We start from the raw sequence: 18,484 nt of genomic DNA, 5'->3' as shown, positions 1-18,484 counted from the left end.
CTGTGAGGCAGAGACCCAGTGGTTCTGGTCCTATGCCTGTGTTTCTGAGGCCCAGAGGAGCTGGCCAGGCCCCATCTGGGGCTCCCTCTCTTGTGCACTTAGATTGCCTTTTGAAGAGCTATCATCTGCTCTTTGCATCCCTTCCGGCACAGGGCCAGCCCCATTCCCCTCCCCATCTTCCAAAGCCCCAGGGCCCTATCTGTGGGGTCTCTCCAGCTGGGACTGGCCCATCACAAAGCCCTGGGTTCCAACTGAGCTGCTACCCTCTGATTATCCCAGATTAGGAAGCCTGTGACCATCTGGACACAGCTGATAATGGCAGAGGGGAGGGGAGAAGAATGGAGGCCCAGCCTCTCAGAGCCTGCTGGTCCCTACCCCACAGATAATACCCAGAACAAAGCAAAAAAGGTGCTGTACTGCTTGCCCACCCAGGCAAAAGTCTGAGTGGAAAAGGTAAGATCTTGACATGGGCACCTCACCTGGGCTGGACAGTTCCTGTATGCCAAGCAGACTGCCCCATTTCCCCAACAATGACCCTCCATGCCCCCAGTGCTCTCCTGTGTAAGCGCAATGCCCTTTCCTGCCCTCTCTGCCTGGGCAGATCTGATCCCCTCCATTCCAGAGCTGATCACTCTCCTTATGCCCCTTCCTTATCGGCCCCTCTTTTTTATCACCAGGCATATAGCCAGGCCTATATATGTGACATCTCTAGTCTCCCTTGACATACCCACAGAATGCTTCTTGAGGCAGGAAAAGTGTCAGCTTTACCTCTGTATCCCCCAATGCTTGGAACAAGACCTTCCACTCAGTACACTATACAAAAGTTTCCTGGATTTCTATATCATAACACCTATGAGGTAGTACTATTTCCTCCCTTACCAATCAGGAAAGAGAGACTCAGAGTTATGAAGTGATTTATCTATTAATGTCACTGGCCTGGTGAGTGGTGACAGAGGCAGGATTCCACCCTGGGTCCAGCCATCTACAAAGCGTGCTCTCTCCATGCAGCCTTGCCCAGGCTCTGCTAAAACAGTGTTGAGTGTAGCACAGGAGTTGCTTAGAAGTGGAAGATACAATAGTCCCCCCCTTATCTGTGGGGGGGATACATCCCAAGTTCCCCAGCAGATGCCTAAAACCACAGTTGGTACCAAACTCTATGTATGCTATGTTTTTCCTATACATACATACCTATGATAAAGTTTAATTTATAAATTAGGCACAAGTAATAGATTTAAAATTAACTAATAAAGTATAAGATTATAATACACTATAACAAAAGTTGTGTGAATGTAGGCTCTTTTTGTACTAACTTACCTGTCTTGTGATGATGTGAGATGATAAAATGCCTACAGGATGAGATGAAGTGAAGTGAATGACACAGACATTATGATGCAGCATTAGGCTACTATCGACCTAAATCAGAAGGAGAATCTGCTTCCAGAATACAGCTGGTCTTGGGTAACTGAAATCGCAGAAAGTGAAACCATGGATAAGCGGGGGTGGGGGTGGCGGGGAACTATTGTGCATCATTTCCACCATGGGAAACCCCAGCCTGATGCGATACTGTCCCTGCCCTTAGGGGCTCCCAGTTGGATGAGGGGAGACATGGTTCATCTCCCTGGTGAGTCAGGCTCACCAGAATACAAGCAAAAGATTTTACACTAGTGTCCTAATTTTCTAGGACTGCAGGTTAGACCAAGACCATATACAGAGGGCCTCCCTGGCTCCTAGCCCACTGCTTTTTGTGCCCCGCCCCCCACCCCAGGCTGCCTGCTGAATGGGACTGTTACTGCCCAGGAGGAAGCCAGACCAGGAGTCCTGAGTATGACTCCTTAGGTAAATGGGTTTGCCATCCTCTCCCCAGCTGAGAACAGACTTAACTTTCTGTATACCATCAGAAGCCACTGGACCCAGATTTAGTTTTTGAGTTTCGTTTTTTAAAAGTTCTAACTATTTGTAAGACTTAGTATTTTATGACTGTTATTCTTTCTTAGTGGGCTTCCAAAGAACAATGAGAAATTTACTTACTTTTTGAATTTTTTTTTTTTTCAATGTTTATTTATTTTTGGGACACAGAGAGACAGAGCATGAACGGGGGAGGGGCAGAGAGAGAGGGAGACACAGAATCGGAAACATGCTCCAGGCTCTGAGCCATCAGCCCAGAGTCTGACGTGGGGCTCGAACTCACGGACCGCAAGATCGTGACCTGGCTGAAGTCGGACGCTTAACCGACTGCACCACCCAGGCGCCCCCTTACTTTTTAAAAACAATAAAACTCATTCTATCCTGCACTGACCATACAGATTCATTAGATTCATCTATAAATCTAAAATACATTATGAGATCATGACGAATTTATTTTTCCTGTATCTTGAAAAATTTTGCTGTTTAATCATCCTAAAAATTATTTCACATTACTCATCAGTTATTCCCAAACAAGACTACAATGATCAAATGGAAGAATGATGGTATTGCCTAGAAGGAAGACACAGTAGTGAATAAATCATTACTATTACATCATCTTTCAGTTTCCATACTAAATTTCCTATAGTGCATATCATCTTTCAAGAAGGTATAAAAGAAGTTGAGACATCAGCTGAGAACTCAGGATCTTTCATTCTCTGCCCATAATGACAGAATGCCCAAGAGAAGGAAACTAACAGAGGACATTTCACACTTAATACAGACAAACCAGAAAGTAAATGCAGGGACACAGCAGCACTCTCATTTCTGGGGATGCAAACTGGTCAGTCACATAAGCAAAACCCCGCGTAGATGAATTTTCTCAAACCCAAGAATTTCTCAAACCCAAGAGTGAACAACCTATTTCTAAAAACAGAAAGGATATATGGCATTTTAAGTCAATCAACAAGAAGGATTTCATCACACAGTATTTGACAAAGACCTGTACCATCCTATTTTGTACAATACTCATCTTTTATGATGCCTGTGCCCCAACATTTACTTGATATAGTTTGTTACAGTTCGTTAAGTGGAGACAGGCTGAGGCAGTTGTGTACTAAGGTGACTATAGGGAAACAGATGCTGTAGATGTTTTAAAAATTCATTAGATTGGTCCTTCAAATTGATCTTTATAAACCTAAAATCAAAAATGTTTTAAAATTATGGAGCAAAGAAAATGTCTTTTCAACATTATGAGCCATCAAAAAAATTGTAAAGTATTCCATGTAGACAATGCAAGTGCAAAACTGAACAAAACGTAAACCAAAAACCCAGAAGCAAGAAGCTAGAGCGTACTAGAGATATATTTGAAATCTGGGATCAGTAGTTACAAGATGAATACATTCCAGCTTCACACAGGGTGGTTGACGAGCATTTAACCACGTTTAAGAGATGGTGCTCATTTGGGGTATGTTGTCTCCCAGGCAAGGAAAATACAAAATTGTTTAATTCATTTATGTATATACATATACATAAATATCTATTTTCATGAATATATGAATGAGTTTTATTGACATGTAATTCACATCCCATAAATTCCACCCATTTGAAGGGTAGAACTCAATGGTTTTCAGTATATTCAGAATTGTGCTAATACTTGCTAAAATTTTAGTATTTTTAGAGCCACCTGGGTGGCTCAGTTGATTAAGTGTCTGATTCTTGATTTCAGCTCAGGTCTATATCCCTATTCTTGGGTTCAAGCCCTACACCAGGCTCTTTGCTGACAGTGCAGAGCCTGCTTGGGATTCTCTCCTCTCAAAAATAAACTTTAAAATTTTAGTAAACACTTCAATACTTGTAAAATATATAACTGTTTCCCACTTTCCCTTTATTCTTCCGTAAATTATTTGTAAAGTGACTTAAAATTTAAAAGATATGGTGTCTATTGGACCTAGATGGTAAATAGCGATGGCTAGTCTTCCTGTCGTATTGAAGGAAAACCAGTGAGGAAAGCTCCATCACCTCTGTTCCTCTGTCCCTGATGGGAAAGCGGTCCCATTGCTGGGTCTATGCTCTCCCTCTAAAGAGCAAAAATATTCTCAAAGACAAGGGAAGCCCTCTACACTGTCAACAACTTACAACTCAACACTCCAGCTCCTCTGATTCACCACACAAGACTGGCAGGTACAGGATGGTCATAGGGGTAGTCCATGGCCAGCCAGTGAGGGTGGAGGGTGAGATGAACCCATCACAGCAGCACTCCTCCAACAGTGGACAAAGGCCCAGCTGCACCTGGCCGGCTGAGCTGCTAGTACAATACAGGACTGAGCAGCAAAGGTGTGGTCTCATTTCAATTTCAGAGCCACTGGAGCCTCTTGTAAAAATTTGAGTTTAGAATAAGTTGTTCCCAATCTAGGGCTTCATGTCACTTGTCAAACCCTAAGTAGGATCTTGAGATAGCCTAAGAATTTTTTTTTAATTTTTTTTCAACGTTTATTTATTTTTGGGACAGAGAGAGACAGAGCATGAACGGGGGAGGGGCAGAGAGAGAGGGAGACACAGAACCGGAAACAGGCTCCAGGCTCCGAGCCATCAGCCCAGAGCCTGACGCGGGGCTCGAACCCACGGACCGCGAGATCGTGACCTGGCTGAAGTCGGACGCTTAACCGACTGCGCCACCCAGGCGCCCCTCCTAAGAATTTTCCAAAGCCTAAGAGAAATCATACATTCCTTCCTCTAATATGTATCATGTGGGCTAAAGTTGCTATAAAATGAAATTAGTGACAGAACTAGCCCATTGTAGGGATGTTCAGATTAATGGAATGTTTACAGCAAGCTCAGGGAATATAACAATTTTCTCACCAGTCATGCTGCTTAACAAGTTATACATGTAGTTTTTGATCAATAACAAATAGGGAAATGGTTTGTTTCATGGATAAAATAACATCAAAATCTCATGTCCCTGAGGAGGAAAAAACAGAAGAAAAACTATTTTGTTAGGTTGAAAATGTTGACTCTAAATGATACTTAAATGACTTACTGCTCTGGTGTTGGCAGGCCCTAACAGAACAGCTACATTTATACATAGCAAACTCAGGGCTCAGAAACAACCACTAGGTGGGATGTGGCATGGTAAGAGGCCAATTTCAGCACCTGCAGAATGTGGGGACACCTGATCAGTTATACCCACTTCCCAGCAGAAGCAGAAAGCCGTCTCTATGGTCAAGGCCCTTAGGATGGGGAGAATCCAATACCATGAAGTTAAGCTACTAATCATTTCTAAGAGGATTTGCTTAAATACAAATAGTAACATCCAGTACACTCAGAGGACTTCCTATGGGTCAGGCACTGTGCTATGAAATCACATGCTCAAGGCTGAGATGACATTGATGGGCCCATGCTCATACTAAGAAGTTAACCTGGTTTTGAATGACTGGCTGGAAGGCCTGGGCTCTCAGCTGTTGTCTCTAGAGATAGTACACTAGATGATATGCTACAGACAGGTATTGTTAGATCTTCAACTCGAACAGACTGGAGATACTGATGGGAAAGATTCACCAGTGCCTGTGTCAAATTTGAATCCAAGTCTGACTGCAAAGCCCAGCATCTTCCCACGTCTCCTTTTTAAAGCACTCTGCAGAAAAAGGTTATCCCCATCCCCACCAGGCTTGTACATTCCCGTAAGCCTTTGTCTAATTTCCCAATTAGATGAGACTGGCTGACTGGAAATAAGGGCTGAAGGTAACAGACTCCACACATTATCACTCTGCTGTGGGATAGAGCAGCCTGTGACAACAGTGACCTTTCTGTCTGGATGCTGACCCCGCCCACCCCCCCACCCCCACCCCCACCAAGAAACCCCTTACCCATTGTCCTCTGGTGCCAACAGTTTTTGTACTTTCCCTGGTTCTCCATATTGAGTGTTGTCCATTGATCTGGGACCCTTGCTTGGCCCCTGGGCCTATTCTCAAATTCTCACATTCCAGCTTTCAGCCTCCCTTTCTTCACCTGAGCAACTCAAGCTTTACACATGCACACTAATAACCTGCTACTTTATTCAAGGCATTTTATTCTTCCCCAAGCATCTACTTTGGTACTTATTTCCTGCTACAGCACCCCCTGGCGGGGAGTTACATAACAGTATGACTGAACCCCACACACCAACTTTCAGTTTTAAGTGGATTGGAAGTTAAGGAATTTAATCACCCCATCTAATATACAAAGACCTGTGACTGGCTGTGCCAGTACTAGATACTGAGGTCTTAGATGACCAGGACTGCCTTAATCTGTTTCTAGCACCAAATATTCTGGATGCTTATATTAGCTGAACTAGTTTCACAACAAAAATCCCCTCACAACCAAATTACAGAAGTCCAAAAATACAAGAATTAAATAGCCTGGCTCAACATTTTCAGTAAAATTGCAAAATGCCATTAGTTTTACGCATAAAGGATAAATAAGACTTTATGATAGCTGCCTATACTGCATTAGATTTGGGGGTGGGCACAGACTCACTTAAGCAAGGCACTCAAATCTCACTTTACTTGTATATAGTTACTGAGGAGGCCCAATACCAGGCTTGCCTGCTCATAACCACCTCACCCTCAGCCCTTCCCAGAAAACTTTCATCAGCTTGAGAAATTGTCACCTCAAGTTGAGAAGCATGGGGAAATAAACATTCATTTTTGTATTTAGGCTCTGCTTCCTAATGATACAATACATTCCACTCCCTAGAACACAGTAAGCAGTCATTAGCACATTAGCTATCCTAGAGGTTAGAGACTTCCAAAGGGGAGTGTCTCTACTAAACTGAAAAAACAATGAGAGGTTACTTCTAGATAAAGTAAGGATAAACATCAAAGGCCCCTGAAAGGGGGAGGGCAGAGACACATTTGTCACTGCGTTCCCAATGTAACTCATGCACTAGTCACGTAGGATTTTCCTGCCAGCCTGTCCTGCACTAGTTTCACCTGAAGAAACTAGGAGAACTCAATTTCTTAAAGCCCATCAACAGAAAACGCTTCAAATATGACAAACTGTAGACATGTAAGTGTTCTTCTAGAGTGTAACAGCTCAGAGGACTGAGCATAGAAATGTGGATTCTAATCACAGCTCTATGCTGCTTAGGAAAATGTATTTCAGCATTTTAGGCTCTTCAGTAGCACAAGCAAATTCCCTTTACACTTTAGAGATACTCAGGATTAAATGAGAATAATGCAGAACACTACCTATAGTGTATAATGACCCAAAATATAATGGAATGGGCAAAATAAAACACACTCATTTTCTATGTGCAATACAGATTCCCTTATACATCAGAGGAAAAAAGCCATCTTAAACATATCCCTCTTCTAAACCTGTAACACCAAACTGCAGGTGAATGAATCAAAGTGCTGTCCTATTAACCATCAGCCATCAGCTTTCACCAGATTTATGGGATATTGGGTCTGGTTAACTCTGCTTGGCTCCTCCTGTTCTGGCTCCTGCCTCATAAGCACAGCTGAAACCAAGGATTTCCTGGCAGCCGAAAGCATCAATCAAGGAATATTCCCTTGGGGCAATAGAATTATCAGTCCAAATAGTGGACCTACAGTCCATTCAGGCCATGCGTCTTTTTTAAAGATTTTATTAGAGGTCTTTAGAGAGCAAAATCCAAACTCCAGATCCAGCTGCCAAGAAGACCCTGAAACAGAATAAAGCACAACAATAAGAACAGAATCTTCACCTGAATATTGGGTTCTTTCATTTCCCATTTAGGGTTTGTGTGAATATATACACAGAGAACACCTAGAACACACAAGAGGTGCTGGGCATAGAAGAGGCTTGATGTTACTATTTTAACTGAAGAGGCTGCTGAAGAACAGGCAACTAATAACAAGAGAGCCTTGATGATTTTAAGCCAATAAAGGAAAACTTACTTCAAACACAGTAAACATAGGAATTTTTTGAGAGACCATGAGCAGGGGAGAGGGGCAGAGGGAGAAAGAGAATCTTAAGCAGGCTCCATGCTCAGCATGGAGCCCAACACGGGGCTCGATCCCACAACCCTGGGATCATGACCTGAGCTAAAACCAAGAGTCAGACACTCAAATGACTGAGGCTCCCAGGCACCCCAACAGAGGAACTTCGTTAAGAGATGAAAGGCAAATACTCCTTCCAACAGAATCCCTGGGTAAATAGGCCTCTGGATCCAACCTGTGTCGTAAAGCAAGTGTAATCTAATTTTTATGTATCAAGTGCTTACCACAGTGTGGGATATAGAATTATTAATAGGAAGACAGGGAATAGGGTCTTACTCTACCCCAACAGGTCCCTGGAGACATACCTATTATGCTGTGGGTACTGGTTGAGGCATGGCAGGCGGCTCGGGTTTCCCACCTTTCTGTTCTGAGATGGGGGTGGTGGGAAGGATCTCATCTTTGGGTTCCACAATGCTCACATGATCTGGCAGGGGCTTCTTAGGGCCAATCTTACCACTTGGGTCCCAGGGAAGCATGATCTTCACTTTGATCCCCAGCACACCTAGAAGATGCCATAGTTAGAATCTAGCTGGGGCTGCACCGATCCCATGATAAGACAGGACAGAAAGAAGAGGACAGGTTACTCAAGCACCCCTGGGTCTGGTCCCTTCTCAGACAAATGCCTCTAATCAATCAATGAACAGGACACTTTTGCAAAAGGAACCCATGTGCAGCACCACAGAACGTGGCACTGACAAGGACCAAGAGCAGGATGTGACCTTTCTGACTCGTCATCGTATCATCACCGAAGGGTACACAGGTGGCTAAGAGCAAACCAACTCTCGGATCTGACTGATCTCAGGAATTCTCACAGTTCAATACAGCACATTAATCAGTAAACCCAAGGAGTATCAACATGCTCCACTACTCCCAAAATGAACTCCCCAAACACTGCGGTGTGTGTGGAAAGCACATCTATCTGCTAAAAGCCCTTTGCCCCAAGCACTCCCAGCTGCTTACCCTGTCTGAGCAGCACATGGCGCACAGCAGTATCAACATAGTAGTTGACAGGGTCCCCGCTGTGAATCATCAGGCCATCCACAAACTTCATGGATTTAGCCCTCTGTCCTCGGAGTTTCCCAGACACCACGACCTCACAGCCTTTGGCCCCACTCTCCATGATGAACCGCAGCACACCATAGCAGGCCCTTTGGGAGAACAAGAGACAGATACCCACCTATCATCACCAAAGATAGGGATTGTTCAAGCCCACCACACCCCACCATGTTAAAAAACAGATACAAAAAGCACAAGACTTATTAGTCTGCACTATCTTCGACGTTCCTTTAATGGGGAATAAATTTGACCAGAGCCTGGCAATTCTCCTTCATTCCCATCACACCTCATCTTAGGCTAATTCCTTAGGGAATATTTACCAAATCCTTCTAACCACATGCTTCCCAGCCTTGGTTGCACATTAGGATCATCTCAACAAGATTAAAATAGAACAAAAAAACCTGTGAAGTCTAGACCTCACTCCAGGCCAATTAAACGGTGAGGGTGGTAAAACTCAGCATTTCACAATCGGGTAAGCACTCAGTTTAAGAACCCAGAAATACCCCAGTCATTGAGTGGCCCCTTATCTCCAGAATTCACGTTCATTAGGAACCCTAACTACTAATGTGGGTTCCTAGCCACCTTGACTAGAGTGCTGGAAAAAGAGGTTTCTAGGCCTATACATTGACAGCCTTAAAATATCATGCCCCCAACTCGTTTATCACCGCATACCCTGGGAAATACTAATTGGGAGAGCCAGATGCCACTTTAGACAGGGAAGGGAAGGTAGGACCCGGCACTCTAGGATCTAGGCCCCTTTGCATCATCTCATGTAATCAGCACAAAAAGGAGAGGTGGATGTAATGACCTCCATTTACAAATAGGAGATCCGAGGGTCAGAAACTCAGTTAAGAGGCTCAGGTCTCAGAACTTCCAAGTCAAACTTCTCTGTGTACAAAAAATTACCTGGACCAGGTTGCTGGGCCACACCCCCACTTTCCACTTCAGTGGGTGGAGACTGACAAGTTTTATTTCTAACGGGTCCTCTGATGATGACAGTGATGCTGGCCCAGGGACCAAGCTTTTGAGGACCACGGTTCTAAGCGGCATGGCTGGTACTCAAACCAGGCAGGCAGCCTTTTTTAGAAGTCCTGCCTACAGCCTTTCCTGCTACCTATTTCCCCATCAGGTCAACGTTCCTAAAGCTCAGCTCTCATGTCCTTCCCCTGCTGAAAAGCCTGCCAGGGCTCTGCATGACGTACTGACTGAATTTCAAACACCCAAGCAAGGCATTCCGATAACTTCACAAATAGTGAAACTACACAAAGAACTCCTACTGAAATCTTACCAGTAGGCCCAGCTCCAGAGCCATCTAGCCACCTCATGGCTTTACAGTCCATCCCTCCTCACAGCACTATCTACATACATACATACAGATAAGCTCTCCCATCAGGACTATGTCTCACCTCTTTATAATGCCTGCACTTAATGGACCTGAGTAACTTCAACAAGAATCCTAACTTCCTCTCCCTGGAGTTCCCTAATCATTAAAAGGTTCAAGACACTTACCTCCGCACAGCGAGGCCTCCTAGGAGTTTGTAACGCAGAGACTCTGCCTGGGCAATAGCACACAGACCTCTTGTGGCCACTTTTTCAGCATAAAGCTTTAAGAAGGAAACAAGTCACAGCCTTAAACCAGTGTTTTCTACAAAAAACCAGTTCATTCATCATGCCAGCATGTATCACTGTTGGCATCCCTCAAGTACTAAACACTTCTGCTACCCACGAGTAACATGCACTGTGATATAGTTCGAACTTTTCCTTATTGCCCTCCCACCCCTAGCTCCTTCTATGGCTACACCAACTGAGGGAGTAGCCAATCCATTATACCATTATCATATCCAAACTGAATGTAAAAATCCCTTAACCACCAGAAACGAGCAGAACAGGCCTATAAACTGAAGCCCACTGCTTATTAAGAGACCTTCAACAAAATACCACTACATTTATAAAATTTAGTGATCATAACTAAGATCTACGTGACGTTAAGAGTTTATAGAAGTACCGCTCTAAATAACCATTTCCAGGACCACAGTTATCTCTGGCGTAAGCCAAGATCACTCACCTCTACACTGCCCTCAGGAAAACCAAATCTCTTCTGAACCACAGCGGTCAATTCTCGGATCCGCCGGCCCTTCTCACCCAGAACATTCTGCGTTCTTAGGAAAATAAAGAGGGAGAATTTATAACTCTCACAAAATTCCGGACATGACTTTAAATCTTATATGCATGTGGTAGTAAAGTCTCATTCATCTGACACGAGGATATATAAATTCTAGATAACAAGAACTAGAATTAGGTTTAAAATGTCGTTAATAAAAACCATACGTTTACTAAGGCCAATTCACCGGTTGTCCCCTTAAATGTATAGAATACACCGTCCTCGCATATACAACTACAGGTGATAACCAGGAAAACTGAGTTTTCACCTGGTGGCCAAGATGATGATTTCTGTCCTGGTTGGTGTAACTCGGACCTCAACCCCAGAGTAGCCATCTTCAGCCAGCTCCCGCGTGAGAAACTCGTTCAGTTCGGCTTTGAAGATGCCATCAGCGACAAACTAACCAAAAGATAAAACTTGCAATTAGAACATGGATGCAGGGTCACTTTTTCCTGCCTAGTCCTTCTGCCAGGGCCCCTCTCATCAAAATTCCACACCTCTAACAACCAGCCCATCACCTATTACCCTTGTTCCATCTGGAACGGGGCAACCCTTCTCAGACAAATGCCTCTAGGTCGTCCTTTGGAAGTTACTTTAACCGGAGGGCCCTTAACACTGCCACAGAACGCGGCACCAAGTAGGGGCCCCCCGGACAAAGAGAAAACCTCCAGTCAGACTCGTCATCTTCTCTTCATTGAAGGGTTTTTAAGACGTGTTTGTGTGGATGGACGTATACATGCTGAACGGAAAGCTGCCCCGAAAGGGCACATTTACCACTCACTCGGAACAGCAGAGACACTACCCTCGGAACTGGTGAAAATACAGTGACTTAAGCAGTCCCACATAGACACAACCTGGACCATCAGAAGAACCCCAGCCACGGTATCTTGCGGTCAAGTACCTGTGGTCTTACAAAACTGGCAAGTCCTAACTCTTAAAGTGTGTGGATCTACAAGATGTTATGCACACACAAAAACGACAAGCTGCCTCTTTCTAAAGCAAATGAGTCTTTACACAGTTCTCGCCCACGAAAAAGCGAAAAGTTAAAGCTCGAAAAGTCCAAGTTCTCCCCGGGTCTCCTTCCTCTCTTCCTCCAGGAGTTTCCTTTGGGCCCCAGACGTAGCAAAAAACTGACAGTAGCTTTTCCAATTGAGGTCTTTGGGGTCGGTCAGAAGGCGGCATCCTGCCACGAATAAAGCACGAATACGCTGCTCCCTCTCCTACCCAAAGCCACAGTGTGAGCCGTGGTGGGAAATGGCTCACGCTCCCCACATAGCATTCGTTTAGTAAAGCTATCTGTCGACCAAGAAATGCTCATAAGCGCTTTCTCCGGCGCAGGACGGGCGCCCGGCGCTCATCTCTGCTCTCTGCCCAGAAGCGGCAGAAATATCTCGCTGACTTCCGCCGCCGAACTGCGCTCGCCCAGCTCGGGGCCCGCGTTCCATCCGCCGCCATCCGCAGCCCGCGGGAACGCCACACGGCCACGGCCGCTTCCCGAGGCAGGGCCCAAAGCCGCAAGTCTTGCGAAGGCATCGCCACAAGCCCCGACCCGCGCGGCGCCACGGTTCCCCGGACCGGCCCTCAGGGTCTCACCTTCCTCTTCTTGGAAATTTGCACCGCCATCTTGCTGCCGCGCACCGCCGAAAGGAAAGGAAGTGGCTCGCCGGCGGAAGTACGTATAAAGGGCGCGAGCGACGACAAAGAACTGCGCGACGTCAACGCCTGTGGGCCCTCCTGGGAATTGTAGTTTTTAGGAAAGCGTTAAAGGGGAGGCGGGGAAGAAGGGTAATGGAGACCCCTATAGGCAGAAACAGGAAGAGTAGCAGATCAATCAGAACTTTGGAACTGCAGGGGAGCTTACAGTCCAACTCTCATTAGCTTAAAAGTGAGCAACGTGAGACACAGAGATGGAAATTACAGTTACAAGGTCATACAGCAACAGCATGGAATCCTGGTCCCTACACTATACACTGTAATAAAAAGTCAGCTGAAAGCCCTCCATGAAATCCGTTTAGGTGCCCAGCTCTTCCAATCTGTGACCATTTCCTGTTCCAAATGATGACACTAATAATATCTAATATTTATTAAATATTCTAGGGACCGTTCTATGCCCTTTATGTTATGAACTCATTTACCTGTACCTTACTTTCATAAAGTAAGTTAAAACTTGTAATGGAAGTCGCAAAAATAATGGTTCGTGGACTCACAATTATTCTTCAACTAAAAAATTTTCCCCTTACATTTTGAAATTTTCAAATGTACAGAAAAGTGGAAAGGATTGTGCATATGTGCATCACCAAGGCGCTCCAATTGACCTTTGCCGTATTTGCTTTATCAAGCATCTATCCATCCCTCTATCCACCCAACAGTGCATCATTTGATGCATTTCAAAGTAGGGGCACCTGGGTGGCTCAGTCAGTTAAGCGTCTGACTGCGGCTCAGGTCATAATCTCACAGCTCGTGAGTTTGAGTCCCGCATTGGGCTCTGCGTTGACAGCTCAGAGACTGGAGCCTACTTTGGATTCTGTGTCTCCCTCTCTCTCTGCCCCTCCCCCTTTCACACCCTGTCTCTCTCTCTCTCTCTCTCTCTCTCTCTCTCTCTCTCTCTCTCTCTCTCTCTTCTCTCTCTCTCTCTCTCTCAAAAAATAAACATTAGAAAAATTCAAAGTAAATTGCAGACATCAGCGCACTTCACTCCGAAACACCTCAACAACAGTTCCACTGAGAAATAATTGATACACATCACTGTATAAGTTTAAGGCACACAGTTTTATTTACAAATATTGTGGAATGATTGTCATTGTAGTTCAGCTAACACCTATCATGTCATATAGATACAATAAAAAGAAAAAGAAGAAGAAGAAAAAGTTTCTCTGTGATGAAGGTGGGTTTTTTTTTTTTTGCAGATGCATTGCATTTTATTTAATTGTGTTTTTTTTATTTGAATTTTAGTTAACATACACTGCAATATTGGTTTCAGGAGGAGCAGTTTTATTTTAAATTTGAATAGTTTGCCTACCCTTAAAATCAGGACATTTCTCTGTAAAACTATTTTAGGCTTCTCTTAAAAATAGATCTAGCAGAATACTAGGCCCACATTTCCTCATGCAGCACTCTCCTTCCCTGTTAGATGGCGAAGGGCTTTCCAATGTGCCACAGCCCCTGGCAGCTTCGCTCATTTATTGTCTGGCCCTAGAAGCCATCTGAGCTTTCCCCCAGCACTAAAACAACTCCGATGCAAAGATCTGTCCTATAATCACAGAATTACCAGAGTTCTGGGGGGGGGGGGGGGGGGGGGGCGGAGCGGAGCAGAGAGACCAGGGAAAATGAAAAGAAATAGATGAGCCAAAGAGATAGTTAGGCTGTGAACCCATGTATCTTGGTGATGGATTGCGGTTGAGGGGGGAGTTGGAAATGATACCCCAATTTCTGATGCCAGCAGTGGGCGCTTGGTGACAACCCTCACTGAGATGAGGCACCCAGGATCAGGCTTTTTTCTCCCTGGGTCGTCTCCCTCTGCTCCTCACTCCTTTCCTCATCCAGCTCCATGGTTTGTTGATTCGGTGGTGCCAGGCTGATAAAGCGTCCGCCCTGATGAGTCTGCCTACCTGACTTTTCTGTGCCCTCACACAGGACCTGGGTGCTGTGGGACAGCAGCAGCCTTGCATGCTGGGGTCAGAATATTTTCTCGTCCAGATATGCCCCTCATTCTCCCACGGTGCCTGTTGTAAGCGTTGCCAGACCAGAGCCTCCCCTCACTCTCAGTGATCAGCTTCCCTCCTAACCCCTGCCCCCGGTAGATTGTACAGGCAAGAACTGCCCCTCGCCCGTCCTGCGATTGTGTGTGCCCTCCTCCCTGCTCAGGAAAGAGACCCTCTTCTTGCCCAAGGTCGGCCACCCCTCTGTGTTCTGGTTCCAGTTTAGTTCTGTTCCTTTGAGACCTTGCTCTAGCAGTCATGCCTTCTCTTTCCTGTGATACTGTTCTTTTACTGGCTCTTTCCTTCCCCGTGCTAAATATGTCACTTCTCCCTCGTCGATCCCATAACCACCACACCTCATTTCACTGGGTTGGAATGGCCTGCTTATGTCCCACTAGACCGTCAGGACCAAGCCTGTTTTGTTCGTTATAACCAGAGCTTGGGATATGGCCTGGCTCGAGCCCAGTGTCAATAAACTTTGACGAGCAATCAAATCAATGCATGAATTCTGGTTTTAGATCCTTTCCTAGTAGCATGGTTCATACGAATTTGTTTGCAAGTGCCATTTCTGAACCAGGCTCTGGAGACTCAAAACTGAGCATCAGACCATGGCAAGTTCTTGGAGGTAAATCCACCCCGAGGCTCCACGGTAGCTCCTCAGCGACACTAGGAGAGGCTGCCTGCCTGGGTATTGCCCTCTGGTTCCAGAAGGGAGCCCGTGAAGGGAGCCTTTGTCTTTATCATGATGCCTTACATTTTATCTAAGACCATTATAAGAAGATAATGTATTACTCAAAATAACACCACAGGAATAATAGTGGCCACAATACGCTGAACTCTAATAGAAGCAGGGACTGTGAGGGTGCCTTAATCTCCCCTGGGACATCCAAAGTATAACCAAGGCTCACTGTGTTGAGCCCCCAGTGCCACAGACGTGTCCTCGGAACTTGGAAGAGGGAGCCGTGGGTAGGAGAACACATATGGCCTTTTGGCCATGCAGGCCATGCCTGGGCTCTGTGAGTGCCACACAGATACTGTCCTGAAATTCCAGAAGACCAAAGGTGTGGTTTGCCCTGGCATATATCCATGGAGGTAGGTGCAAGAATGCTCATTATGGGTCACCTGGGTGGCTCAGTCAGTTGAGTGTCTGACTTCAGCTTAGGTCATGATCTCATGGTTCATGAGTTTGAACCCACCATTGGGCTCACACTGCCAGTGCAGGGGGCTGCTTGGGATTCTCTGTCTCTCTCTCTCTCTCTCTCTGCCCCACCTCCACTTGCACCCTCTCCACCATCCCCCCTGTCAAAAATAAATAAACATAAAATAAAGAATGCTTGAGGTGGCTCAGTCAGTTGGATGTCCAGCTTCGGATCAGGTCATGATCTCATGGTTCGTGGGTTCAAGCCCCATGTAGGGCTCTGTGCTGACAGCTCAGAGACTGCAGCCTGCTTCGGATTCTGTCTCCAGCTCTCTCTGCCCCTCCACCGCTTGTGCTCTGTCTCTGTCTCTAAAATAAATAAACATCAAAAAAAATTAAAAAAACAAAATAAAGAATGCCCATTATAGCAGTGTTATTAATAGTGAAAACATAAATTAAAAACAGCCCCAAAACTGTAGGGAAATGGCTGTGGAATATTATGTAGTCATTAAAGAGAATGAGGTGCACATATGCATAGAGCACCAAGAGATACTGCTACACCAGAAAAACAAATTGCAGAACAATATGGACTGTGCAATATCTTTGTATGGTAAAATAAAATATATATGCATATAGATACATCGAAGGATCTCTACCCAACTGATGGAGAGCTAAACCTACTTCTGGGAATGGAACAGTATTAAGGGAGGTGAAAGGGCTATTTACTTTATTGCTTCCCTTATAATAAATATATATATTCATTACTTGTGAATTTAAATACAAATAACAAAGAAAAAAAATGCAAGGGCCACATACATTTTGGATTTCTGACCACACGACCACTTGTGAAACAAAGTGAATGCCCCAGCCTCCAGCACCAAATGCCATAATCCTTTCTTCTGATAGTTTAAGGTAAAGAAAAAGTTTCTTTTCTTAAATTCTAAATCTTTACTGTCCCATACAAGTAGCCACTGGCCTCACGGGGATGTTGAACACCCGAGATGTGGCTGGTCAGAGTGAACAGCGCTATAAGTATATGATGCACACCAGACTTCAAGGTATATATAAACGAAGAAATTCTCATTAATTTTTATATTGATTATATTTTGAGACAATAACACTTTAGACACGTTGGGTTAAAATATACTATTAAAATTAAGTTCACTTGTTTCTTTTGCCCTTTGGGTGGCTCGGTCAGTTAAGTGGCCGACTTCAGCTCAGGTCATGATCTCACAGTTTGTGAGTTCGAGTCCCACGTCTGGCTCTGGTGCTGACAGCTCAGTCTGGAGACCGATTCAGATTCTGTGTCTCCCTCTCTCTCTGCCCCTTCTCTGCTCATGCACTCTCTCTCTCTCTCTCTCTCTCAAAAATAAATAAACATTAAAAAAAGAAGAAAAACTGAAATTACATATATGGCTCCCATCTGAGGCCCTCAACATTTCCACTGGATAGTGCTGCTGTACTCTTTTCCACTGCAGAGATCAATGGTGTCTGTCTTCTTGTTTTCTTGGGATTGGGCACAGGGACTGACAGGGCACGGGCAGTCGGCAACTGCCCACAGACTTACAGAACAGAGGAAAGCTCACTTGGAGTGTTGACGTACCAATCTTGTTTCTCTGTTTGCCTGGGGCGTTGGGAAGCTCAGAGCTGAATTTCATGCTCAGTTGAGGTCCTAACAATGTGGGAAACAAAGGCAGAAGAAAAAATTAAATTTCCTGACAACTTACAGTCCACTGACAAGTCCTCGAGACGGGCAGAGTGACCTTCCTCTGGGAACCCAGCTGCTTCCATGATGACACTTCGCGAAGGGCAAGATGTGATCTTAGCCCAACCCCCGGGATCCTGTAAGTCTACTTTAACACATGAAAATTCCTTTGGAAACTTCCTTTATCTCTACCCGCCCCCCACCAACATATATGTTGGCAATCCTACTCCAAGCTTATGGCCCACTGATATACATCTGAAGGATCTCATGACTGAGGTCAGTAATAAATGACCTTTTCCTAACACTGGCTAGCCCCCTCAAGGTCCTGGAGGCTTTGATTCCAAAATTCCTTAGAGACTTACGCTATCCCTAACCCTCTCCCCACTTGAAGGTATGTAATCAGTCACCCGCCACAACCCCCGTGCAGCTCTTTCTCCAGGATACGGGTCCTGTCCTTGTGCTTTAATGAAACCACCTTTTTGCACCGAAGATGTCTCAAGAATTCTTTCTTGGCCACTGGCTCCAAACCCCAACCTTTTCCACATCACTAGGACCCCACTCTGGCCTGGACCCACTCTAGACAGGTGGAAGAGACCCATCAGGGGGCATTCAGGATCGTTCCTGCAGCTCTAGCATCAGGAAAGTAAGACCATCACAGCCCTTCTTCCACATACATCCGCTCTCTCTCTTCCATAAACCGAGCCCACGTGATCCGGTGAATGAGCAAAGGTGAACTCAGCATTCAGGTTTTTCTGAGCGAACTGCCTATGTGGCCCCTAGACCCACATGGCAGGCTGGTGTATG

General features: G+C 45.2%; 1 protein-coding gene and 2 non-coding genes across 3 annotated transcripts; all 3 read right to left on the bottom strand.

Moving 5' to 3' along the window:
• Window positions 1–7,512: 7,512 nt before the first annotated feature.
• Window positions 7,513–12,834, bottom strand: RPS3 (ribosomal protein S3). The gene is made up of 7 exons (XM_025928443.2): window positions 12,733–12,834; window positions 11,408–11,538; window positions 11,044–11,137; window positions 10,488–10,582; window positions 8,883–9,070; window positions 8,228–8,424; window positions 7,513–7,585 (listed from the first exon to the last, which is right to left on the bottom strand). Exons 1-6 carry the CDS (start codon window positions 12,760–12,762, stop codon window positions 8,231–8,233), a joined length of 732 nt encoding a protein of 243 aa, XP_025784228.1. The 5' UTR covers window positions 12,763–12,834; the 3' UTR covers window positions 7,513–7,585; window positions 8,228–8,230.
• Window positions 8,529–8,673, bottom strand: LOC112866209 (small nucleolar RNA SNORD15). Its single transcript, XR_003224067.1, has one exon. It is a non-coding gene; the product is annotated as a small nucleolar RNA SNORD15 (small nucleolar RNA).
• LOC112866210 (small nucleolar RNA SNORD15) lies at window positions 11,691–11,839 on the bottom strand. The gene has a single exon (XR_003224068.1). It is a non-coding gene; the product is annotated as a small nucleolar RNA SNORD15 (small nucleolar RNA).
• Window positions 12,835–18,484: the final 5,650 nt, after the last annotated feature.

This window comes from Puma concolor, chromosome D1, assembly GCF_028749965.1.
Source record: "Puma concolor isolate L17-30 chromosome D1, mPumCon1.1.hap2, whole genome shotgun sequence".
NCBI classification, from domain to species: domain Eukaryota; kingdom Metazoa; phylum Chordata; class Mammalia; order Carnivora; family Felidae; genus Puma; species Puma concolor.
This window is presented reverse-complemented; position numbering and strand designations above follow the sequence as displayed.

Coding starts and splice junctions, on each gene's coding strand:
- RPS3 (XM_025928443.2), bottom strand. CDS start 12,762: ATGGCGGTGCAAATTTCCAAGAAGAGGAAG. Junction 11,138..11,407: donor ATCATCATCTTGGCCACCAG/GTGAAAACTCAG, acceptor TATTTTCCTAAG/AACGCAGAATGTTCTGGGTG. Junction 10,583..11,043: donor TTCCTGAGGGCAGTGTAGAG/GTGAGTGATCTT, acceptor TCCTTCTTAAAG/CTTTATGCTGAAAAAGTGGC.